At 51.1% G+C, this 24,589-nt stretch overlaps 10 protein-coding genes across 10 annotated transcripts; 8 read left to right on the top strand and 2 right to left on the bottom strand.

The window, feature by feature from the left end:
• Positions 1-1,426: 1,426 nt before the first annotated feature.
• Positions 1,427-1,880, top strand: N7539_004405 (uncharacterized protein; the record flags this gene model as incomplete). The annotated part of the gene is made up of 2 exons (XM_056934007.1): positions 1,427-1,714; positions 1,815-1,880. The coding sequence occupies 2 exons, from the start codon at positions 1,427-1,429 to the stop codon at positions 1,878-1,880; spliced, it is 354 nt and encodes a 117-aa protein (XP_056791548.1).
• Positions 1,881-4,586: 2,706 nt separating this feature from the next.
• Positions 4,587-7,546, top strand: N7539_004404 (uncharacterized protein; the record flags this gene model as incomplete). Its single annotated transcript, XM_056934006.1, has 4 exons — positions 4,587-4,948; positions 5,122-5,227; positions 5,352-6,085; positions 6,184-7,546. The coding sequence occupies 4 exons, from the start codon at positions 4,587-4,589 to the stop codon at positions 7,544-7,546; spliced, it is 2,565 nt and encodes an 854-aa protein (XP_056791547.1).
• Positions 7,547-8,648: 1,102 nt separating this feature from the next.
• Positions 8,649-9,849, top strand: N7539_004403 (aldo/keto reductase; the record flags this gene model as incomplete). The annotated part of the gene is made up of 4 exons (XM_056934005.1): positions 8,649-8,800; positions 8,876-9,140; positions 9,229-9,556; positions 9,647-9,849. 4 exons carry the CDS (start codon positions 8,649-8,651, stop codon positions 9,847-9,849), a joined length of 948 nt encoding a protein of 315 aa, XP_056791546.1.
• Positions 9,850-10,605: 756 nt separating this feature from the next.
• Positions 10,606-11,006, bottom strand: N7539_004402 (uncharacterized protein; the record flags this gene model as incomplete). Its single annotated transcript, XM_056934004.1, has 2 exons — positions 10,606-10,735; positions 10,852-11,006. 2 exons carry the CDS (start codon positions 11,004-11,006, stop codon positions 10,606-10,608), a joined length of 285 nt encoding a protein of 94 aa, XP_056791545.1.
• Positions 11,007-12,249: 1,243 nt separating this feature from the next.
• Positions 12,250-12,624, top strand: N7539_004401 (cell wall biogenesis protein; the record flags this gene model as incomplete). Its single annotated transcript, XM_056934003.1, has 2 exons — positions 12,250-12,315; positions 12,499-12,624. The coding sequence occupies 2 exons, from the start codon at positions 12,250-12,252 to the stop codon at positions 12,622-12,624; spliced, it is 192 nt and encodes a 63-aa protein (XP_056791544.1).
• A 50-nt stretch (positions 12,625-12,674) lies between these two features.
• N7539_004400 (cell wall biogenesis protein) lies at positions 12,675-12,926 on the top strand (the record flags this gene model as incomplete). The annotated part of the gene is made up of 1 exon (XM_056934002.1): positions 12,675-12,926. One exon carries the CDS (start codon positions 12,675-12,677, stop codon positions 12,924-12,926), a length of 252 nt encoding a protein of 83 aa, XP_056791543.1.
• A 1,178-nt stretch (positions 12,927-14,104) lies between these two features.
• On the bottom strand, positions 14,105-15,929 carry N7539_004399 (uncharacterized protein; the record flags this gene model as incomplete). Its single annotated transcript, XM_056934001.1, has 2 exons — positions 14,105-14,936; positions 15,700-15,929. 2 exons carry the CDS (start codon positions 15,927-15,929, stop codon positions 14,105-14,107), a joined length of 1,062 nt encoding a protein of 353 aa, XP_056791542.1.
• Positions 15,930-16,483: 554 nt separating this feature from the next.
• On the top strand, positions 16,484-17,065 carry N7539_004398 (uncharacterized protein; the record flags this gene model as incomplete). The annotated part of the gene is made up of 1 exon (XM_056934000.1): positions 16,484-17,065. One exon carries the CDS (start codon positions 16,484-16,486, stop codon positions 17,063-17,065), a length of 582 nt encoding a protein of 193 aa, XP_056791541.1.
• Positions 17,066-20,732: 3,667 nt separating this feature from the next.
• Positions 20,733-21,288, top strand: N7539_004397 (uncharacterized protein; the record flags this gene model as incomplete). Its single annotated transcript, XM_056933999.1, has 2 exons — positions 20,733-20,827; positions 20,880-21,288. The coding sequence occupies 2 exons, from the start codon at positions 20,733-20,735 to the stop codon at positions 21,286-21,288; spliced, it is 504 nt and encodes a 167-aa protein (XP_056791540.1).
• Positions 21,289-21,893: 605 nt separating this feature from the next.
• N7539_004396 (uncharacterized protein) lies at positions 21,894-24,515 on the top strand (the record flags this gene model as incomplete). The annotated part of the gene is made up of 1 exon (XM_056933998.1): positions 21,894-24,515. The coding sequence occupies one exon, from the start codon at positions 21,894-21,896 to the stop codon at positions 24,513-24,515; it is 2,622 nt and encodes an 873-aa protein (XP_056791539.1).
• Positions 24,516-24,589: the final 74 nt, after the last annotated feature.

The following is a 24,589-nucleotide window of genomic DNA, read 5'->3' as shown; positions in this document are numbered from 1 at the left end:
AAGCGCCGAGGTTCGAAATTACATTGAGCAAGCACGCCCGAGGTGCGAATGGGCAGGAAAAAATTGCTTGTGTGAAGTGATGCGCGAAGTATGACGGAAAACACCCGAACCGTAGATGATGACAGGCTGGTTTTCATTACTCGTTTCTCACCGTGCAGCCTTGTCTTGATTAGATCATGCTGTCGCCTTTCAAAATCAAAGCGACGTTGCCAAACCGACTATCTCTTTTCAATGGACCCATTTCTCGTCAGATTCGGCCAAATGCCAACATATCCAGATGCTTGAGTCTTTGCTCGCACTGTGTGCGAATTCGATCGCTTACTTTCACGGTTATCAATCATCAGCCACAGCGTTCTATCTACGTATGCACAGGTGCTATGAGATTGTACTTCTCTAAGTTTCTGTACCATTACCCAGCAATGCATGACCGGTTTTGCGAATTTTAGACCCCAATGTCCCTGGACTGCGTCGATGCTGGTTTGTTGTCTAACCTTGGCCCCAGATCAAGCTGTCATGATGACTCGGCTTGAGGCCGGCCATATTAGTGGTTTCTTCATCAATTATCACTATCTTTATTGGGAGTAGCATACGATTCATGCCGAATGATCAAGTTTTGTCTCGTCCTGAGGCGCAGAAATCAACACGGCCTTGCTTGATAACCTTGAATGTGACTATCCTTTATCCTGGCCTCGGGCGTTGGGCATCTAATACTAGTTGGTGCCTGAGGTTACCACTCTAAAGTATTGCTGGCACGACGTACGTTCGGCGAACAATGTCGAGTTACATATGTAGCGATCCTTCAATCACGCCTGTTTCCATTCCTGGCTCACATATAGACTTTGGAATTTTTCAATTGCATTCAGTTACTATGTGCACATTTTCTAGGACTATCAGGGGAAGGCCGCCGTAGTGGGTGCTAAGTTTATGTCATCGAGGGAGGAACAATCTCGACATCGAAAGACAAGTAGTTCAGTCATAATTCTCCGCTACCGAACCGTATCATCCTAGTAGCAGATGTCAAGCTCCAAGAAGATGTGCTGATCTCTCGACGACGTCGAGATAGTCACATTGAGAGAGGCATTTATTGAACCCTAGTCTCGTGCCTTGAATCTTCCATGTCCCTGGAAATTCGCGTCGACCCATGCTTCCTGGGATGTTTCCAAGGAATGCCGGCAATCAGGAATGTTGACATGTTCCGACGCGACAGAAAGCCCCTGGCCTCGCCCAAGTCATATACTTTCAAGTCTCGACTCCTTATATGAACGAGGTTGGATAAGTTTTCACATCCACTTCGACAAAACTCCGCCATCGCCTTCATCGTGCCAGTTCTCAGCTACGCAACACCAGCCTCGCGGTCATCTTGTGCATCACTTCGCCTCCCATCTCCGTCACTTGATATCGGCCACCGCTCAAGTCTTACGCTACGATGCATTTCACGTCCATGCTCGCGATCGCAACCTCCATGCTAGCCATGCAGGGCTCCGCCCAATTCATCCGCAAACCCCACAGCTCATCACAGTCAGCCGACTCCCAGCCTTTAGGTGACACCTACGATATACCCCAGGGTGGTCTCGCACCCGTTGACCCTCTACAGCCGGGAAGTGACGTTGCGCCGGTATTGATTGGAAAGCCTCAGGGTCATGATGAAGGCAACGCGTTCTGCTTAGGACAGTGCTTCGCGGAGCGGAGCCAGGCGATTTGCGAGAAACCTTTTGTAAGTTCACATTGGATGTTTGTCGGTGTTGCAAGCGCAGATCCGGAGCCGAGGAGACATTTGGGAGGCTAATGTAGGCTCATGGTGGCGGCGTTTATAGGCTGAGCCGATGTTCAAGGCGTCGAACAATTGTTGGGTGTGTTGTATCACGGCTGGGGACTTCTGAGGGGGCGGATGATACTACTTCCTAGTTGTCTTCTTGAACGGTACTCTCTGGGTTGGTGTGGATGATTGATGAGCATGGTTTAGGCTTGTGGTCAGCCTATACCAAAATTTCAGCCCACCTGCAGCCCCGATTGTGAGTTGATGAGCTTGATGGAACTGGAACGGTGTGAACTTTCTAAATTCTTGTCAGATGTACATGATATTTAAGATCTGGTCCTTGAGATGGGTTGTTTTCTATTTGTCTGGAATTTCTGGCGTCGAGTGACTCCCATCTCTCTCGTCGTTTGGTGCGTTTGAGATGTAGTATCTCTTGACTTAACGTGCTTACACGACGCTTGACTTGGCCGATAAGCTTAACCTCCTAAGTTAGGTTCGTCTCCCAATTCGGAAAGACGTCCGCTGCGAGAATTGTACCAGTGCTCAGATTTGGTGAAACTCGATGAGTATTAGGTGAGGCATTCGGTCAGCCCAGTACCCACTCCTTATTCCCCTAAGTAGGAGGTAGTAACTTAGTTAACTTATACCTACAGTACCTGGAACTATCAGGTTAACTAGGTACTTCAGTAAGAGCAATACTTCGCATGTGCATTAACGTATGACACCCGAGTGACCACTCGAATATAATCTGTTCAACGTGTCCATGACTCCATAGTTCATGCTGTACCCGCGACCTGTACCACTACCCAGTGATCCCCATACACACTCACATTCTACATGCAAAGTGTATGCGAGGTGAACGCTCGATGCAAGTTCATGGCGCTTGGATTGGTCGGAAAGTCTTGAATTAAACTTTAGCTGTATGCGGCGACCGATCCGTAATCGATCCGAAATTGTTCACAAACACTTATAAGGTTAAATCCGGAGGCGCATGATTATCGTGACCAGCCTCCTTGTGCACTTATCGGAATGTACGGCGCGGTCCTTCTAGTGTCGAAATCGGATTTGGCTTTTCAGGGGCATCGGCCTCATCGGCACTTATCATCAGACCGTTACGTCAGTGGGACCGATGTAAAACGTAGCCTTGGTTCAACCGAGAAGAATAATAATCAACGGCCAGACATGTCCACTTCGCTAGGCTGGTATGTATTTCCATTAACCAGATGTGCTGCTGATCATGGTGTGGCCAGGCTTATGGCAAGTACCAGTCTTTTACACCCCTGTTGTAATTGTTTGCTGATTAGAAGAGACTGCGGCGTGTCATGTTCAAGGTAGGGAGTCCGATTTCCAGAGGGGGCTTCGGTCATCAATCAGCATGAGATAGACGTGATGAGATATCTGAGATGTGTCAGAACAGCGCGATAATCCACTTCTTTGGGTTTTACCTCGCAGCCCAACCAAGTGCACTACTACTGTACCGATGTTCTCACTCCTCAGGTACTGGGCTTGACACTGGCTGTGGGAATGCCGTACCCACCGAGCATGCTTCTGGACACTGGACACTGGACACTGGACACTGGACACTGGACACTGGACACTGGACACTGGACAATGGATACTGGACAATGGATACTGGACAATGGATACTGGACAGCTGTATGGTCGGCTATCGGGAGTTTCAGTCGGCAGACCTCAGGAATACCAGTATGGATCCTGTTGTACCGTGGCAGGTCATATGCTTTGGGTTATAGTCCATATTGGGCAAGGCAAAGGGGATGCGCGATGAACTCTCCTTTCAGCTTGGCCACCCTTCACATTGTCCAAAGTCTTGCTGGTCCCAGGCGATCTTGCCCAACCCAAAAGTCTGGATGGCTCCATCTTGTCTTTCCCGTCTGGTGGGGGCCAGGATCACGATCAATATTGGCCAGGAGTTAGCTGCCATGTGCTTTTTCAAAGTCGATCAAATCGATTATCAGCGGCGCCGAATCAAATGTCCTAGCCGTGATCCTGGAGATCGACGCCCAGGGCCTTGTGCTTGATTCGGTATCTGTTGCCAACTGGCCATTGCATGGCTATTATTGACTCTCTTTCAACAGAGCTGACGCGACTCCTACCACTCAAACACCGTTATTATTTATTTTGGGTCTCTCTTTTCTTCTGGTGAAAAACGAGGCCAGGAGGACCCGGGGAGGTGGGCCCGCCAAATCTTGATTTTGGCCTTTCGACTGACCGCCATCAAATCATGATCTCCGTCTTCTCCCGCTTAAATTCTGCGGACAGACCACCGGACGCGGCGTGGTACCTTCTCCCGCCACCCCGTCTGCTCTGGTGCGATTTTCTTTCCGCTGGCTGCTCTAGGCCAAAGGGGACTCAGCCTAGAGGACAGGATGATTGATCCCGTCTGGAACACTACACGAGTGGGCCTCCAGCGATTCAATCCAAGATTGTGGAGACGAACTGTCCCTCGCGCGTCATTGCTGGCAGCGTTGAGCCCGAGAGAGTCATGAGCCGCGCCTGATCTGTTTCTATTAAATTTCTATGATACAGAAGAACCGACAAATCGTCTCCTCTTTGCTCCCTCCCTCCACATCCAGAAATCGGAGCACACCCTGGGAACGTACTGATCACTATCAGACCTATTCCCTGCAAGTATTGATCCTCGGATGTCACGTTGGGGGGAGGCCGGCACGGATGCTCAGGTCCGCTACATGAAGTCCAATCGACAATAATAGAGGCAGACAAAGATCAGAAACAGGGAGAAGAAAAAAGGCCGATCCCGGCCTAAAAGGAAAGCGAAACCCCTCTGAATCTTCAAATCATCACCAGTCGAATGCCCGACGCTCCTCCTCTGGGCCTGGGGGATGCGCCCGGGCAGAGTCACCAGCACGGCCATGGCCCATCCACGGGCAATATCGCCCCCGTGCCAGAGGTACGAAGGACTTCATCTTCATCAAGCGCCCATACATTCTCCGGCTCATCCATGGGGACCGCCACTCCGACAGGCGCCAAACTCCCTATTCCGCGAAACCGACCGGGCGCGCCGTCGAGGCATCATCGACGAGTCCCACGGGCTTGTGCCTCCTGCCACATGCGCAAGACGAAGTGCAGTGGTGAGAGCCCAATCTGTAGGCAATGTCACGAACTAGACATGAAATGCGTGTATCCACCGCCTCTACGCGAGAAAATGAAAATGTAAATTGTCAAATCACTCGAGAACTCCTTTGGCTCTCAACTCTCTTTCCATCCATTCACCTTGCCCTCGTCCACACGCACGTGGGAAATCGAAAAGACCCTCGCGCGTTCCTGACGGATTGGCTCAGAGACATGGGCTGAATATCTTTTTCATTTCTTTCTTTGATCTTCAGACAGCAGGAAGAACTTGCCAAAAAGCTTCAAGAATGCCAGAGCTTGCTGGGAGAAGTCGAACCGCTGGTATCAGGTCGAACTGCGAAAAGAGTTCGTGAGTTACTGGTAGGTGAAATCCACTGCTGTCGGGAATGCCACCTCCCCCGGAGAGTAATCCAAACCACACTATCGAAGTGCACGACGGCCTTGGACTAGTGTTATTGTCGGCTACTGACTCGCAGTTCTACAGCAACGCTTGGAGACGGGATATCTGTCCAGCGATCCGTCCAGTGGCAATGCCATCCGCTCAAGGACTTCCTCGCTCGCCGAGATGGACAAGCCAGCAAGTTCGTCCTCTTCCGTTGGCTCATTAGAGGCGCAAGATCATGTGGATATCGATTTGAACCGGTCAGAGGAAACTCGAGCAACTGGCCACCTGGGCAAAAGCTCAGAAATCAAATGGATGCAACGATTACAGGAGACGGCCGAGCAGCGTCGCAAAGACAACGCTTCTGGGACCAATGCTGGATTAGACGGTACATTTTCCGAGCTTCCTCAGGATTTGAATTATCATCTTGATGATTTTGACATTCAAGTCTCGGAACCTGTGCAAAAATATTGGATACCGCCGCGTCCGTTGGCTGATCTGCTGTTTGACACCTACCTTGCCGTTGCACATCCCTATTTTCCAATCATCAATCGCCCTTTGTTCCGAGACCAGTACAAATCATTCTTTGATGAGACAGTCTTGCCAGGCGACAAGTGGATCGCCATCCTCAACACGATCTTTGCCGTTGCTACGAGCTATGCACATTTGGCAGAGCTAGATTGGCGTGCAGATGCAGAGGATCATTTGGTGTATCTGGCACGGGCACGAATGTTGAGCTTGGAGGGCGATGATATATTTCGGCATCCAGACATTCAGCAAGTTCAGTTAGAAGGCTTGATTACTTTCTACTTGCTGACCATCGATCAGATCCACAGGTGAGTTGCGCGTTCGTCGCATGTCCAAATGGACCGAGTATCCGGAGACTGTAACTAAGAATCATTCTAACCAAACCCTCTTTTTGTGTCTATAACAGAGCTTGGCGAATTTCCGCCTTGGCTGTTCGATCGGCCATTTCTCTAGGTCTCAATCTACAAAACAAAAGCTCGGCTGTGCCGGGAATTTCCAAAGAGATGCGGAATCGGGTGTGGTGGTCACTATTCTCACTCGAGAACAAGCTCGGCATGATGACGGGGCGGCCAACATGTGTCTCCGTCAACATGTGCAGCTCACCATTCCCTCTTTCCTGGGAAGAATCTGATCTTGCCGCTCCCAACGCTTCGTCGCTGTTGACGAATCCCGTGCTTCGTGATGGACAGATTGATGCTACCATGGCAAGCTATTACACGCCCGGAACGCCAATGGGCCAGTCGGGGGGCATTGGAGATATACGGGCCGCTCGTCATTGGCTTCGAGACCAGCCCGTGAACTCGGGATTATGTTTTCTGTACTCTTGTGATCTGACGATGATCACGCAAGAGATTCTCGACCGGGTTTACGCAGTTCGGTCCGCAAAGCGAGACTGGTCGTATATCCAGGTCATACTGTCAGAACTTGCGGGGAAGATCGATATCTGGTTCTCCACGTTGCCCAAGACGCTGGACTTTCTTGCCTCGGACAACAATGATGCGTACTACAACCACAAAATGCAGCTGGCGTTGCAATACCACGGGTCGAAGATTTTGCTGGGTCGGCCGTGTCTCTGCCAGCACACATCGACACCGAAGACTGACAGACAAGAAATCAACGAATTCAATAAAACGATGAGTCTTTCGGCCTTGGAATCGGCCGCACAGATCACACACTTGATTCCAGACAGTCAACTCCTCAGCTCCACGCATCGCCACGGGCCGTGGTGGTCCCTTCTTCACTCTGTCATGCAGGCCGTGGCAATCATGATTCTCGAAATTTCCTTTGGATACGTCCATATGCCCGAAGGCGAGAATATGCTCATTCCATTGACCAAGAAATGCATCCGCTGGCTCCATAGGACATCGGAGAGTAGCGTGGCTTCCCGTCGGGCCTGGCAGCTATGCGACAATACTCTGCGACAACTAGCCGGTTCGATGCAATTCGAAATCAGCGACATGCCGCCTCCGCCACATTGGCACCGAAAAGGCCCCGCTGGCACCTCTAGTGGCGGTTCGTCTGCTTCCACGGGGCAAGAGGGGCTGACGAGCTCTGCCATGGAGAGGCACAATACCGCGATTCGAATCTCAGACGTGATCTCCAAAGACACGGACGATTTCCCACCGTCACTGGGAGACTTTTCGCAACACGTGCCTATCCCGTCATCTTCTGCGTACAAGGTCTCAACAGCCAATACGAAGACCGCCGCCGCCTACGGATCACTCGATCGGGAGTTTATTCAGACGTTCTTTCCCGAGCTTTTGCAGTGATGTTTCTTCAGATTGATGGGCATGCGCCGAGACTTCTAGGAGGGGTCCCCTCCGAAAGCTCGAAGCTTTCTTTGAATCCTCCAATTTTCTTCGCGCAACATTCAGAACAGATGTATTCCGAAGGGTTGGAAGTAGGTGACAATATCGGGCCCTTGCCTTCTATACGAGTACACCTACCTGACGGCGTTCGGCCTGTAAGAATGTTAACAATACCCTACGCAATATCCTACTTAACGTATACTTTTAATTCATGATGAAGAATGAATGATTTCTTGGTCTCTGGAAACTTTCGTCTCGAGTTTGCCCTTTTCCACGTGCTTTCGTCCACACGTTCAAAATACGACATACTATTTGGCTCCGAGGCTCGACCCTTGAACAGAGTCGGGCGCCTCGACACTGATAGTATAGGTCGTCGATCCTACCAAAACAAGAAACCCCCTGAATAAAGTAATTAACCTGATATTTTAAGACAAAGCCCTGCCATGGCTGATCCACATCTGATAACGCCCACGCCGGCAGCCTCTTCTAAGTTCCACGGGGCCAGATCCACCGAGACACCAGTTCAGAAGTCCATGGCCCCGGGCTGGATAATTCCAGGTCTCGGCTTTTCCTCGCTTCTCCTACTAGCGCCAGTATCATCTATTCATGTTATTCATGATATATGGGGTGGCAAATACCTAGTCAGTACCCAACCGTCGCAGCTCCGGCCCTCCCATTTCGAGCTGTTACGTCACAAGCTCCGAAACTTGCTTTTTTTTTGACAAAGTAGTCCACTTCGACCTCGAAGATTTGGTATCATGCGATGCGGTTTCCCCTCTATCCTTTAGATCTGGAAACGATATTTAACTGTTGACTTGTGTTCATCATGTCATATGCACGTAATTTCTGCTTGCTTCATCAATGGGTTCATGGTGCGGACAATGAGGAAGAGACATGTGCCGTCTCGTGGTATTTAATGATTCGATTGTCGCGGATTGTCCATCACCTCTATAATTCAATTGTTATACACTTCACGAATTGCAAATCCATATATACCTCTCGTCCCGTCGCATTCACATCTAATACACCCATCAATCGTATCATTGACTCCACATAACACAACATGCCATTCGAAGGACTCAAGACTTTCAAGCTCAACACTGGAGCCGAGATTCCCGCCTTGGGCCTGGGAACCTGGCAAGATGCCGACGCTCAAGAATCTGCCGTTCGCGAGGCGTTGAAGGCTGGATACAGACACATTGATACCGCACGATGGTAAGAAGGCTGGAGGGCCGTTTTCAATGCGATGCCCCTTGTACGTGTGTGCTAACGTGTGCATCATTGGTTTAGCTACGGTACTGAAGGATCCGTCGGCAAGGGCATCAAGGCGAGTGGTGTCCCACGGGACCAAATCTTCGTGACGACGAAGCTGTGGAACAACAAGCACCACCCGGATGATGTTGGTCCCGCGTTGCAGGACTCGTTGAATGACCTCGGCATTGAATATATCGACTTGTTCCTGATGCACTGGCCTGTGGCCTTTAAGCGTGGGGATGAGATGTTCCCCAAGGATAAGGATGGCGATACTGTGACTGATGATATCGACTATGTCGACGTGAGTTTCATCCCTGTTTGAAGACGAGACGGCGACTGGAATGCGAGGCTAACTGCCTTTTTTTTTCTTTTCTTCTCGGCTTGTCCAGACCTACAAAGCCATGGAGAAACTCCTCAAGACCGGAAAGGTCAAGGCTATCGGTATTAGCAACTTTGCCAAAAAGGAAGTCGAGCGTCTGATTCAATCCACCGAAGTCGTCCCCGCCGTTCACCAGATGGAGTGCCACCCTTGGTTGCAGCAAAAGACCTTTATGGATTACCACAAGGAGAAGGGTATCCACGTCACCCAGTACTCGCCCTTTGGTAACCAGAACGAGATCTACAAGGCCCAGGAGAAGCACGGGAAACTCGTGGACGACAAGACTCTCATCGAGATTGGAAAGAAGTACGGCAAGAGCTCGAACCAGGTTGCTCTCGGTGAGTTATGATCCCCCTCCAGGATCGGAGAAGGCCTCCCTCTGGTCCGACTGGAGAGTCTGTTTCTAACGCGTCATTTTGATTGAATAGCATGGGGGATTGCCCACGGCCGCTCGGTCATTCCCAAGTCCAAGTCTCCCGAGCGCATTGCCCAGAACTTCCAGGGCGTGTTTGACTTGGACCAGGCCGATATCGAAGCCATTGACAAAATTGATAAGAAGTTGCGCTTTAATGACTCCAGTGACAGCTTTGGATACAATTTCTTCACTGACTTGGATGGCAAGGAGAACTAAGTTAATGAGATGCGACTAATGTGCGGGATATTGATGTATACAACGGTGGTGATGGCGATCAGTCATGGAAATGTTGTACATATTTATACATATTGTACATATTTATTACTCAAGTGACACTGAACTAATGATGATTGCATTATCCGACGAACCAAGTCTTTTATATGTCAAACCCCAACCCAGAGTTACCCCTACGGTCAGAGCCGACATCTCTCTCACCTTTGTCACGAACGTTGTTGAACATCCATGTACTTTTTCAAGTTCGTCGTTGCATATTCATGGAACAAACACCCTTCAGATTCATATACGTGGCGCAGTTCAATTTACGTAGCTAGATGTTTTCTACAATTGACACGCTCAAGTCAGTAACGGTAAGGGTAATGAAGTCTACCCTTCGACTATCAGATAAACTCTCTCATGACAATCTCCTCGCTTTTGACGAGATTGAGGTACTGGAAACATCCCTCTTGTTCTCACTGGTTAGCCATCTCTTCGCTGACTTGAATCCCATGGGTTGGCATGTGCCTTGGACCACATGAAGTGGAATGTATGGAATAACCTATATCAGGTACCGCTACATCGCCGCTCCTGTTACTCTCACACGTTGCATCAAAACTCGGCTGAAGCTGGAGGTGAGCAAAATGCTATGCAACCTTCCATTTGCCGAAAATATATCCTGACAATACATGTCCACACACATTAACTTCATGGCATCAACGTGCACATCATTCTCCCCTCAACGACACGAATCCCGATTTATCTCGCGGCACCGCCATCACGCTGATGCTCGAGCTGGGTGACGCCGGCCTCGGCCTTGGCCTTGGCATTTCCTTTCCTCCACAAGTACAGCATACTGCCGGCGCCAGCGGCAATAGCTCCGTATATCCTAGCAAGGCGAGACACGTTAGCAACTTGATCCCTGGAATATTTTTGAGGGGGAAAGATCTTTTCTCCCTCCACCTGGGAGAGGAGTGCCTGTCGGAATGCATGCTGGAAACGTACCACATTGGAGTGCCCTTGCTGTCTGCGAGCTCGCTGGGTGAAGTGGCGTAGGATCTGCGCTGAGGTCCAGTGCGGGCGGCTTGTAGTCGCGCGGTGGATAAAGGGTATTGCTTTGTGCTGCCGAGGCGGCGGACGGATTGGCGGATGGGGTTCATGTTGGTAGAGAAGGTAGATGGAGGAAGATGTCGAGAGGGGAACTGATAGGAATTCAATAGACGAGAAGAGAAGACGTGTTTTGTTTCGAAATGGTTGAGAAAGGTTTCGTTTTATGTAGCGGTTTGTCCGTTTGTCCCAATCAAGTTCCGATCCAGACTTTTCGCATCATCTTCTATATTCTTGATTCCTCGATACCCACGGTCATGTTATAGGAGATACCTCCAGGAAACTATCTAGGTCAATAATACTTCGTTATTACATCATTCGCTCCTGTGTGACTATTTATGACAGCACTACGAGGCACGAGCCATTCAAACCCTATTACCCCAAACCTGTTCCAAGTGTCCACCTACGACTCACCGCACGCATCGTTGGTGGGGATACTTCAAACAGTGGATAGAGGTGGATCGCGAGCGCGGGAGGATAGAAAGAGCTCGATCTGCAGGCAAGATTGTTGGCAGATCCCCGGTGTGGTTCTTGCTCCTGCTCCAGCTCGTGCGGTAGTACAGTGCCTGTAGTGCTGTGTGCATCGGCAGCCGCACTTCGGAAGTTCGATCTGCAAGATCTGAAAAGTGGGGACGGGACCGATCTGCCGATGAAAACAGAATGATCGGTTCATGATATCATGTCCAACGGTGCCGAGCTCGTCATGGGCGCCAAGGTCGGCATCATGGTGACGAGGATTAATGATTGTCTATACTATTGTCTGACTGGAGGTATCAGACATCAAGATAGGGTGTAGATGGTTGGAATCGGCAATGTCGCGGGGTATTAGGCATGTTGATGGTGAAAACTCTACTGGAGCGCATCCAATCTACGTATTTATTGCTTTGTAGAATTCAAAGCTGCTCGAGCCCGGCAGCTCCCAATATCATTAAGCTCAGGCGCGGGTTGAACCTTTCTCCCACGTCCGGCTGGAATGACCTCAAAATCAACCAAGTTATTGCCCGCCATACTTATTTTCCGTATCTGATCGCTGTGTCTTTGTCTCATCGCATCTCATTCATCGGCAATCATCCCCGCAACATCACAGTACCAACACCCCGGTTATGCAAATGTCAGGATGACGCCTCTCAACCTCATCCCCCGGGATATCTAGTCTGTCGTGGATATATAGCTCGAGCCATTCTAAGATGATAAACGGCCTCAAACAATCAAAAGGGGAATTCCAATTCCATCTGGGAGCTCACAACTTGAAGAGAGAACATCCAGACACTCGATTTACCTGAGGAATTTGTCAAAATGACCACCACGGCAGCAACTGCTGATACCCCCGACTATTGTGTTGCTGATTTCTCGTTGGTACCGGTGAGTGGTGAGATTTCCAAATCGACCATACCGATCATCGTCAAAGCACCACCTGAAATTGTTCCAATATATCACCCCCCCCAAATAACCACCCTCCTGATCAGTCTGACGACTCCATCCATGTCAATGTCCATCATCACCCAGTGACTAACCAGACAATCAATCACCACCCCCCTTCCCGAGCCCCAGATCGGATCCTCCACCAGCTCATACGCCCATGAACTCGCAGGCGTCCACCGCTTAGTCCGAGAATCAGGTCTCAAGAACCAAATGCATCCAACAGGGACACGGATCGGTAAGACAGCATAGCACAGCACACCCACCTCCAAGGAATCGAATACACCGCACCTCCTATAACGATGGCTCGTCGCCCAACTAACAAGTCCTATCTCGCATCTGCATATCCAGAAGGACCCTGGGACAGCGTCATGCGCGTCATCGGCGTCGCGCATACATGCGTCCATCATAGTGGGATTCCGCGAATCCAGACCGATGTGCGGATGACGACCAGGTTTGTTGGTCCTAAGCTCGGCCCAGGAATAAGCTCGGCCCTCTTCCTGGGCCACTGGGGTCTCCGGAAGCATGGCGCTGTTGGAAAGTCAGTGGGCTGATTCGATTTCTCGTCGCGAGCTGTGTAGGACGGATACGGACGAGCCTATTGAGCAGGGTATGAAGAATGTGGAGCGGATTCTGGAGGCCGATGTTTGAGGTTTGCGTGGGACGGGAGGTGGGGAGGTTTAAGGGTTTGATGGTTTGAGGACTGGTGCGAGAGAGACGTCAATTTGATGGATCTTTCATCTCCAGTTCCAGTTCCAGTTCCAGTTCCAGTTCCAGTTCCAGCTTTCACCTCAGGCTTCGATTCAATATTCAAGTCCCTCCGGGCTCCGAATTCCAAATTTCAAAGTCAACATTGTGAGGTGCTATCAAGGCTATCAAGGCTAGAAATGGAGTTTCCTCATGGCGAGATCGAACCGGAACAGAATAGAGATACGTTTATTATCGATCTATTCAAGTATAGCGACGGGACAATTTCCCTGGATGTTCCATCTCGAGGCTCGAGTATGCCAATTGCATAGACGCGAGTTACCGGCCCGCCAAGGAGAAAGCTCAATAAAATCAAACATCAACGGTGCGCCAGTCAGGTATAAGACAAATTCCCAAATGGACCTTGCGAAAGAAACAGTTCCAAGGTTGAGCAAACCACTCAGTTGGTTAGGCGAAGCCCGGTGGAGGCGGAGTCGTGCTTTTGCCTCCTGCCTTGTTGTCGAGGTATACTAACTTACCTGCTACGACACCTTTGGTAGTACCAAGGTAAGAATCTAGTAGGTTAGGTGGTGGGTACTAAGTACGTACGAGCCGTGAACTTGCATCTTCAACTTGGGAAAAAAAGGCTCAGCCCTAGGATAATCTGCCTATCTCAGCCGAGACATCCTTGTGATCGACCACACTACTTCATCATACAAGCCATTGACGCGTCTAGACCGGGATCGATCTTGTCTCCGGATGATTCTCGAACTGCACTACGACTGGAAGGCGGTATTACAGAATCAAATGCAATTCGATTATTGTATCCAAGCTCAAGACCGACTGCTCCTGACCGAGGGCCATGAGATGCGATGCCTTTTGGAGAAGTGAAGAGCAATGTGGACTCTAATGAAATTCCATCTCTTTTTTTTTTTTTTCCCCGGTCTTACTTTTTCGTCCTTGTGATTTTCCAGCGCCATGTTTGACTTGACAGAGTGACAGAAGAAATGGAATCAAAAACAAAAGCAAGATGAAACGCCATGCATCAAACACTGTTGGTTGGAGTGGTACGCATCAGGATAGGTGCACCCGTCTTACCCGACGCGTGATCTTCCCACACGGCGCTGCTGGCCGGGAAGATTGAGCCACTATCACTCTCAACATCCTGCACAGTCACGGCTGCAACGTGAGGAACCACAAGGGAGATGCCATTCTCAGCGGCGTGTGAAAGCGAAAAGTACGGATTGTGGCGGGGTGGCAGCGGCCGGCGGATGCGTGTGTGCAGTCCTTTCTGCTCGAGCTCATATTCATGTTCATGGCCATGCTCATGGCCATCCGAGGAGGCGGCGCTCGACACGGACGATGCGACAGAGGGGGCATGGGTGAGCGAGGGTGTGGGCACGCCTTCGAGGCCCGAGAGGCTGGCGGTGCTGCGGTGGGTACGACGAGTGAGCATTGCCGAGGCACCCCCGTGGAAGTGGGAGAGGTAGCCCCAGGCGTCGGAGGTGGCGAGGGATCTCGTGGTGCTAGTCATGCTGGCCGCACTGGTGGTGCGGGAACCTAACACGGGCTTCCATTCGGTGGGGTCCAGATCTGACTTGGCCTCGTGGAATGTGGCAGGTATCCTGATGGAAGGCACCGAGGCGGAAGTCGATGACAAGACTCGAGTGGGAGTCATGGGGGCGACAATGGTGCGCGGGGAGAGAGAAGGTGAGGTAGGTGGGGAGGGGGGCATTGTGACGGGTGTGAGATGGGTGTTTGAGGATGGCGACGAGGAGTGGTGGTGGTGGTGGTGGTGGTGGTGGTAGTTGGTAGAGAATGAGGCTGTCGGGGAGAGAGAGGCCGAGAGTGGTTTGGCAGAGTCTTTGCGGCGACAACTGAGGTATATTGTTAGAGATCATATCAAGAAGGGTAAGAAGGCGGACGTGGTATAGGATGAACACGGAAAGGACTGTTGTTGTTGTTGTTTGTTTTGACACGCATGGACTCTGTGAGACGAAATCATCGAGAGCCACGACAACATATGTGCATAATCCTGCACTTTGGCATCGGCCCAGGTAGAAAAGGGGAGGAAAGGGGAGGAAAAGGCTTGACGGCCAAGCAGAGCATACCTTTCACTGCAGTACAGAATCGAGTTGTTGGGGACAGTAATTTGACGCTCGCACGTGGCGCTGTAAAGAGACCACAATGTCAGTCCTCGAAGAAGTGATATGAGAAAGACGACGAAAGAGGAAAGAGAACAAGACGGAGGACGATGGGGACTTGACAGTCACCCAAAATCCGTGGATGACTCAGTCGATTATAAAGAACTACCCTCCAGGTCTTATCAGAACCCAGGGAGATCCTGCTCTGTCTTGTATGACGGCAATCTGCATGGACCGCCAGGGCAGGATGCAACAACATTGGCGGTCTGGGGGATCTGCAGGGAGGATCGCGGAATGGGCAAAGATAAGGAACGTTCTGTGCATCTTGCAAGATGTCCCAAAGCAGTCCGATGGATGCGATAAGGGAGACAAGACCGTCATCGACCGTCCTCCCAGGCCGCGACGTAGCTCTCAGTCCGGTTGAAAGGGCAAAAGAACACAATCCAAAGAGAAAGCAAATCAATGTGTCCAAAGCATCCGTAGCGGCAAGACTTACCAAAAGTTCAAGAAACTGGCGGCCATATCTGAATCGTCGTCGAGCGTCGCGGTTGCCCTTGACTGCGATCGGGCAGATGGACCCGAACCCAATTTGGAGATGGAAAGGGCAATGGCCGAGGTGCCACGACGATGGACACCGGGACGAGAAGTCGGGGCCGTCTTGAGGAGTTTGTTGGAGAGATGAGTTGAAGAAGCAGAGCGACGATGTGAGGCCATCGTTTGAGTCATATTGGGTCTTTCCTTTTTCTGAATTCTCTCTCTTTTGTTTTTTTTTTTTCTTCTTCTTCTTTTGGACTGGGGCTCAGGAGCTCCTTCCGTCGACGGGCTTCTCTGTCCTCACTCTGACACCCACACAATGTGGCGGTGAAAGATCACGAATTTGGTCTTTTTTTCGAATAACGGATTTCCCGTCTCTTCTTTGGAGTGCTTTCTTTTGTCTTTGTTGCTTGGAAGGAAGATTCAGCCCCTGCTGGTTCCCCAATTGAGAACCCGAAAAATCCAACAAAATGCCTCTTCCAGTAATCTGATGACTTTCTTATCAGGAGCCCGGCGGTTCCAGGGCTGGACGGGGCCCGGCGTCAGTGGGGTGGATGTCGTGGGCACCGGGCACTACCTGCACTAAGCGCTCTGGGACGCTGGGGGATGCGGTAGCCGGAGGTAGTGGAGACTTGAGCGCAGCGGCCGTGTAAGGTGCTCAGGTACCTGCGGAAGGGGGGTGGAGCACGCGATAGCGTCGAAGAATGGAGGGAGTCACTTGAGGGATTTTAATGTTGAATTGCAGAATGGTCGACGGCCGGTTTGGCACGACCGAGAGAATGAGGGATTTTGTTGGCGCAGGGAGATGGAATCAGACCAGTCGGAAAGGCAGTGGAACGGGGGAGATGCAGAAGGGAGGACGGTCGGTAGCCAGCGACCACGAGATCAGGAGGAGAGCGAAAGAGAGGGAGATCGAGACAGCAAGTATGCCAGACGGGCGGGTGCAGGTCTGGCAGCAGATCTCAATTCACCGCGGCCCAACTGGAGGACCACGCCGGAATCCTCTTCACGATGAACAGAGATGGAGACAGCGGGTGGGAAGGACCGCAACCATATACTACTATTCAGTGTCCAGTGTTTCCCCTCTTCGGTTCCGAACAAGACAGAAACCGATCACGAGCGACGTTTCCGTCTGTGGAATGGGCCCGAGAGGATACAAGAAGATGGAGATCTCGACCCTCCTCCGCTCTCGGGACGTCAATTCCCGGACGTTTATCTCTCTCTCGTCTTTTCTCGCAGCGTCTTTCTTCTCCGTGACTCAACCCCCCGCAAGGTTTGATCTCCGCAATAAGCCCACCCGAGCCAAGCGACTCGAAAATGCCGAATGAGGCAAGACGCAACCCGGCAAACCTTTGATAAGGTTTGCAATCCTCACGAGGGCAGCAGACGTTGCCCGCAACAGCTAGAGGAGGCCTAGACAGCGATTGCAAGGCAAAGTTAGTCTTCGTCTTCCAATCCACTCGGGAGATTGCATCTCGTCGTCCGCGTCGAACTGCCGCCCGTGTGGGTTGGGCAGGGACTGCTATCTCTATCTCGACCTCGACCGGGATCACGATCGGGCTAATCGGAGCCTCGGTCGGAGATCGACGAGATGTGAGTGGGGGGGAGATAAGGCGTCACAGATGCACGATAGCACGGAATCCGAGGAGGAGCTGTCCATGATCTCACAGGGTTGACAGTGACAGGTTTATGGGTAGATGTGCAGGTGTGCAGATAGATGCAGGTGTGTGCTGTCCAGCAGAGAGAGGACTTGAAGAGAGATGTGTGATTGTGTGTCAAGACAAAGGGACAAATACATACCAAATTGGCTGCCAAAAAAGAAGAGGATCCGGAACAATCGGGATACTAGAGAGGGAAGAATAGATTGATCTGTCTCGTCGCGGGGTCGAGGTCGAGACTCGATGTTTGTATGCTTCTGTGGTCAATAGTCCAAGAACAGCTTACCCATCATCGGTGGGGGTGGCCTCCCCCAGGGTATAAATAAATACGGGCGGATGAGAGATGAGAACCGTGTGCGCAACCATCACGGCGGGCTAAAAAAGAAGGTTGAAAGTCTTTCAGGTACACCCAGCTCGGCGATGAGTCCAGCGTCCAGACTGAACAGTCGAGAGTCGAGACTCCCGACTCCACAGAACTCTCTCAGTGACCTCCCCCAACCGGGGCGTGCGCGTACGCCCGCACAGTCCCACCGCGTGGAATCCACCGATGGAAGTCTAGACTCGAGACTGCCGCTTCTCCGGCTCAACATTCGACGGATGATGTGCGTTGCTGATCCACTCGCACCACCACCCGCGGGCATTGCACTGCACGGCACTCTCTTGGCTCTTGACACATCCGTCATCCACGCACCCACGCCCACGTTCACCACTGCTACGTTTGGAGGATGGGACTGTGGACTGTGCAGGACACCCTACTATTTGCTCTGGTGCATCGTTCCATCACGTTCTTTTTTCGGCAGCTGTTCCGAGGAAGAAGGGGAATTGCATCAGCCCATTGCCCCATTGCAGCGGGGAGATGGACTGATTGTGTACAAGATGGATGGGCTCCACCAGTCCTCAGTCCACACACAATTGACTCACTACGAGGGTGCTTATGAGCTATACCATCTCCACGAATTCCAAGGTGTATTGCGGTGATGATGTATGTTCTTTTTTCTTCTTCTTCTTCTTCTTCTTCTTCTTCTTCTTCTTCTTCTTCGATCTCTCGGTAGCTGCCTAGCGGACGTGCCTTTCCAACGCAAACTACCTCAACGTCGACGCAACCGGAGGTACTCGATTCATGACAATCCATTCCAACACTGGCCATTGACCGAGTGGAGACTAAAGACACAGGAAAAGCGAGAGTCAATCACCAATCAACCTTCCATCGAGACCACCAAGGTCCCTTTCAACGGCACAAAAACGTTCATCTCGAAGCGCCGGGCCCGTATCTCTGCATATCATAAGATCCAGTCACTCTCCTGTCTGACGGTGCTCGAGAATGTGATTAGCTCCGCCGATGCTGCATCTTGACTCGCCATACTCTCACCACCCTGGTTCTGTATACCAACTACCAACTAGGCGTCTAGACAGGTCGTCAGTGACCATGTCCGAGTCAGTGAGAACGAGCAGGTAGTTACTACCTAGGTAGTAGGTCGATAAAGTAGTAGTCACCAAGGGCCGCTCCGCTCCAGCGCCCAGCCTACGAAGTAGTCCCAGACAGTAGCCGTCTAGCCGACTAACCCACCACGTTTGATCGACCTGCCGAAACCGCCGATGCAATCTAGAAGGGCACGTCCCGTGCTCAGACACTCTCACCCCAATGGATACTTCATCCTTTACTTTTCCTGACAGCCTACGCCACGATCCTGGTCCTACCGCTGCGTGATGGTAGAGTCACTAGAGGGGTTCCAGACATCAGCCGACGTCGTAGATAGAGGAGTTGTCACGCGCTAGCCGCTCCAGGTATTTCTGAGAATGAGATTTGGGGGACCTTCATCTACACCACACGGCCTCGATCTTACATGCTCTGAAATGACAACCAATCGAGCACATTCAATCACATCCTTTTGACTCTGGACGTGACAAAGCGTCTAGGGAGAAGGGCATAAATCTCAACGGAATGGCGCACGTCATCACGACAACTACGACAACTCCGTTGGTCCACGATTGTCCCCTTCCCCAGGTGAGGTTCTAGTTGCGTGATAACCAAATTCGTCATCGAAACTTCTTTGTTGATAATCATTGACTCGGTTTCCACCGGGTTCACTTGACCGAAGGATCAAGGTCAGTACCGCCACTGCTTACCGCCCAGCCCAGTACTAGTAGCTCCATAGCACCCTGCTGGCCTTAACCCACATCATGTTTGAGTGATCGGCGCCGACTGCAGAGACTTGCCTTGTGGCTTGTGGGGCGTCAGGTGGTCCTGTAGACCAAAGTCGTCGATTCGAAGGTCTGCTCCACACAGTCCGATCAATCACGCACGGATGATCTATAGATAGAACGGAGAGTTGGGAATTCGCATGAACATGAAGTGTCAGGTGGATCGATCATTGCTCGTCGATAGCCAGTATCGATAGCCAGTATCACTAGGACTAGGTTACTGAGCTTTCACAGCCAAGATGTTCCAAATGGAAATATTTCACAGCGTGGTCAAGACGCTGAGATGTGTCCGAGTAGGTGTCTAGGTAGGTACGTAGGCTGCTCGGCACAGCGGAGAAGCACACACGTATCAAACTGATGAGAGGATTGGCAACATAAGCATACAAGATCGATAGACCGTTCCAGTCTCAGAGATTGAGTTGGATTAGGTAGCAGTACACAAATTCCCTCATTGCTCCATCTCCAAAGCGATATTGATTCTTCCGTCGCCGAATGCTACCATAAGATCGGCGCCACATGGACGTAAATCGAAGGTATGGCGAGTGGCGGTGGCCCGTGTTTAGCAATAATCAACCAGATGTGGAAAGTTTTGCTCGTCGTCACATGGTGGGCGTGGGGCGTCTTCAAATGGTGGAAGAGATGTAGATGGAGAGAGCAAGATACAGTGTGCTGTCATGGTGGGTCCTTTCATACATTTACCTGTATTCGAGGTCGTTGCAGTTGCAGTTGAGTTTAGATCTTTCGCCGTTGCACACGATGTTTGCTCCGAGCCTCTGACTATCTCTACCGGGGTCACGCGAATAATATCTCTCTACCTTTGATCAAAGCAAGACCTATCCTCCAGCTCCAAACAGCTTGAACCACCGGCCGAGATATCGGAGGGTGATCGTTCTCATCGTATTATCTTTCTATCCAGGCTAGCAGCGTCAATCGTCTAATATGAGATACTGCAACAGACCAAAAGAAATCTTTCCACCGCTCTGCTCAAGACATCTTGCATTATCGGCACATTCCATGTACATTAAGAAGACATCTAGCTGCGCAAAGGATGGGAGATCCCGGTCTCGACCTTGGAGACAAAAAGGTAATGGACCTTGGGTAATTCAAAAAGAACCACCGTCACCATTCTGCCTACATGGCTAAATTTGGATCCCGCCGCCTTCCGCACAGCGGTTCCTTGGGTGAGCGTGTGGAGAACGAAAAGGCATGTACCGTTATGGCAATAGGTAGGTATGTATCATCGACTGCTGAGTCAGAACAAGGGCTTCTGCAAGACGGTCAGTAATGCGATTGAACTTGGACTTGCGGATCGAGCTGGAAGTGGTACGGTCAAAACGTATGAGAACTCGTCAAGTCAACAAACTCCTTACTACTACTACTACTACTACTACTACTACTACTACTACTACTACTACTACTACTACTACTACTACTACTACTACTACTACTACTACTACTACTACTACTACTACTACTACTACTACTACTACTACTACTACTACTACTACTACTACTACTACTACTACTACTACTACTACTACTACTACTACTACTACTACTACTACTACTACTACTACTACTACTACTACTACTACTACTACTACTACTACTACTACTACTACTACTACTACTACTACTACTACTACTACTACTACTACTACTCCTGCTGCTGCTGCTGCTGCTGCTACTAATGCTTCTACTGCCACTACTTATCAAATCGACCTGGCTACAGTATACCCATTCAATAGGTACCACCATTCCACATCTGCAAAGAATGCCAACAGCACTAGGCACCACCGCGAGAACTCGTCTGGGGCACAAGGCTCTAGTTGAGATGATCATGGAAGCCTCAGGTTCAGACCTTTCTGTTGTGTGATTCTGCCAGTCTCGCTCAGATAGAACCTCTCACCCACAACAATGAACAATCTTACCATCCTTGTCTTGTCTTATCGATCTGGCTCTGTTGTACTCTCTCCTCTGACCTCGCCTGATTTGCCCAAGAATCACTTCCATCGCCAGAGAATTACTTTCCTCCCCAGCCAATCTCCGTCTTTGCCAGGGAAATACCTTCCTCGTCAGGAAATTATCTTCGTCGCTAGCCAGTCCCCTTCTTCGCCAGTCTCTTTATCGGGATAAGTCACTGCGACGGTCATTGTGGATGAGCAGGTCTTCCAGGGTTCGACGCGACGCTGTGCCGCTTGAACAACAGCGGCACAGCGTCGAAGCCCTCAAGTACGGCAGATGGATGCACAAGGAGCTGGACTGTCAATCTCCTGAATATTGGTATCTAGACAACATGTCCAGGCCATGGCGGCCAGAGGCCTCTTGGATGCCAAGACATGTTCCTGGAGGCTTTCCGGTGATAGTCGTTGGAAGAGAAGGCGCAGCGAACGACTGGGTGGCTGTGCTGACTGCCCGTGGTGTCAAATGCCGCAAGGTTGCTACTGTTGATGAGGCAACTGCTGGCTTGTTCAAGGGCGTACAGGTATTGTTTGGGTACGGTAGACGGGGGTTTACATATCAGCCGGATTATCCATACGATACACAGGTGCTCGATTGGCACGTTACGCCCTGGACATCTGGTACGGCACACTCTGATGCCTATGCAAAGTATGTCAACATGCCGCTTGCCGCTACTGCAGACGTCATGGGGATTCTGGGACCCTATGTCTGGGATGATTTTGATAAGTTGGTTTCCAAGGCTGTGCCGCGTGGCGAGGTGGACTCTCACACGTGGGAACTCTTTTGGCAGTTTCTTGACAAAGGAAGGGCGTCGGAAGCCGTACGCGTAGGGGATCTCGGTACAGCCTATGAGCCTCGCGCCGGCTCATACAATGTCCACGACAGGATGAGGGAGCGTTTCGAAGATTCGACAAAGGGAGGGAACGATCCCGGTATTCAGCCTGTTCGCCAAAAGTCAAAGCCTCTTTGGAAACGAGACAAGTTCCACAAGCGTCGCCACTATTTTGATATTGCGACTTTGCTCGTGCTGGCCATAGACAAGTGGACGTCTGAGGGCCACGGGCCGAAATTCAAGGACGTGGCCAAACAGCTGCTTCGAGCCTGCGTAGCTGCGGAAATGTCGTATGAGCGCATGTACCTTACGCTCTTCTGGCTGCTAACGTCGCCCTACTGGGCTGAGTTGTCGAATTTCGTTTTGGACAGACATCTGCTCTATCTTGATGACGAGGACTGGCGGGCCGCCTTCAAGGAAGTCACGGCCCAAGTAACAAGGACATGGTTCTTCCCTGGCACCAATGTGCAGGTTATTTCGTCCGCATATTTCATCAACGCTGAAGACCTCGTGGGACACCCAGATCCGAATGTACTTGCCGGTGCCGTGTCACTTGAGATACTGGACTTTGCTGTGAATAATTTGGATACCACCTTCATCAATCGCAAGGGGCGTAGTTTCGAAGCGCACCTGGATCTATTCTCACGAGCTGTGGAGTTGCTTTTGGAACCAATCTATCAGCAATTCGCAAATAAGGCCATGACGTACGATGAACTGCTGGAAACACGAGCTGTATGGGGCACCACCTCTGCGGAGACAGCGCTGAAAAATCACAAAGATGGCATCACTCGGTCTGCCCCTCCTGGAAAGCAAAACCAGCTTTCCGAGGAGCTCCATTTCATGCCACTCAGGAACCGCTCTCCTGAGGTAGGCCGAGAGATAGGAGAGTGTCCTAGGCAGGCAATGAAGAGGTATTTAAACTCAATTATCGGTACCGAGGGCCTCGGAAGCTCCCAGTATGATGGAGTGACGCTACTGTGCTGGGACTGGCGTGCTTGGGATCACTATGTGCATTGTGTTGAGCGCCGCCTGATGCTGAATGCTATGGAACGGCTGACTGAGCGTTACGTGTGCGGACCGGCCTTGCCAGACATACTTGCTGAGTTGCAACAGTTGAAAGCTGGTACTGATGAGCTTATTTGCAAGTCGCGATGGTATGCAGCTGAGCAGTACAAGAAACAGGTCGACGAAATGATTTCAGTCTCTGGTGGCAGTGCTAGCAGGTTGAACAACTGCACCGGTAGATTTGCGGTATCGGTAAAGATGCCTCTAGATCAGCAGTTGGATCGCCGATCTCTGTTGAGTGGCACTTCCAATATCGACAGCTCTCGCCTCGTCATATGGGACTCATGGCTCATCCCCGGTAGTGCAGACGTGCGGCATCGAACGTCCATGTTCGTTTGCAACCGAGCCGATGATGTAGCAGAGATTCTTCGCTCGATGAACCATGCCGAGGCTGTCATCTCGACAGCACTAGCCCAGGATCACAAGACAGATTCGAAAGAAGAAGTCACTCAGATCCGTAGTATGGTCTATCTGCGTAGCCCTCGTCCGAGTGGCTCCATCCGCGCTTTCCCAGTAAGAGCCATGTACGCCGCGGCAACCGCACACCCAGACAAGATCGCAAGCATACAGGCTTCGTACGCTGCCAAGTTGCGTTCTCTCGCGAAAGCCCTTGACACGTGGGCGAGGTGCGGCGGCTGGATCGGTATGGCGCGCGTGCTTTATGATGACGCTCTGAAGTTCTTCTCCAAGACGCGCGTCTGGCAATACACCGCAGCAGGCGGGCGTGCCCCCGTGGATGTGCGTGTTCCGCGTGAGATCATAGAAGCAAGCCCTGAGCGCGGGGGACTAGGCATTTCGCCTCCTGGTGTCTACCGCATGGACGACCCTGCTAGACACAAGTCTGCGGATCACTGGCATGATGTGTCCAAGGCATGGGAGGAACGATTAGAGCGATACGTCACGAAGATACGAGCTTCTCAGCCTGGCTCAACGAGCAGGAACCTGACCGTACGCCCTGAAGATTTCCTTGAGCGCGAGACCGGGGAGCCATCTACACGCAAGACTAGGCGCGATCTCTCCGACGCGTTCGAGGCAGACTGGCGTGTACGAAAGAGGTGATGATGGCCTGGCGCTCAACATTGAATGAAGCGCGTTCAGGCTCGGGTAGAGCGCTTATTCCACAGGTGCCATCG

This window comes from Penicillium diatomitis (genome assembly GCF_028827545.1).
Source record: "Penicillium diatomitis strain IBT 30728 chromosome Unknown utg000004l_segment0_segment0, whole genome shotgun sequence".
Lineage (NCBI taxonomy): Eukaryota > Fungi > Ascomycota > Eurotiomycetes > Eurotiales > Aspergillaceae > Penicillium > Penicillium diatomitis.
The sequence above is the reverse complement of the archived record's forward strand: the minus strand, read 5'-3'. Positions and strand labels throughout refer to the sequence as shown.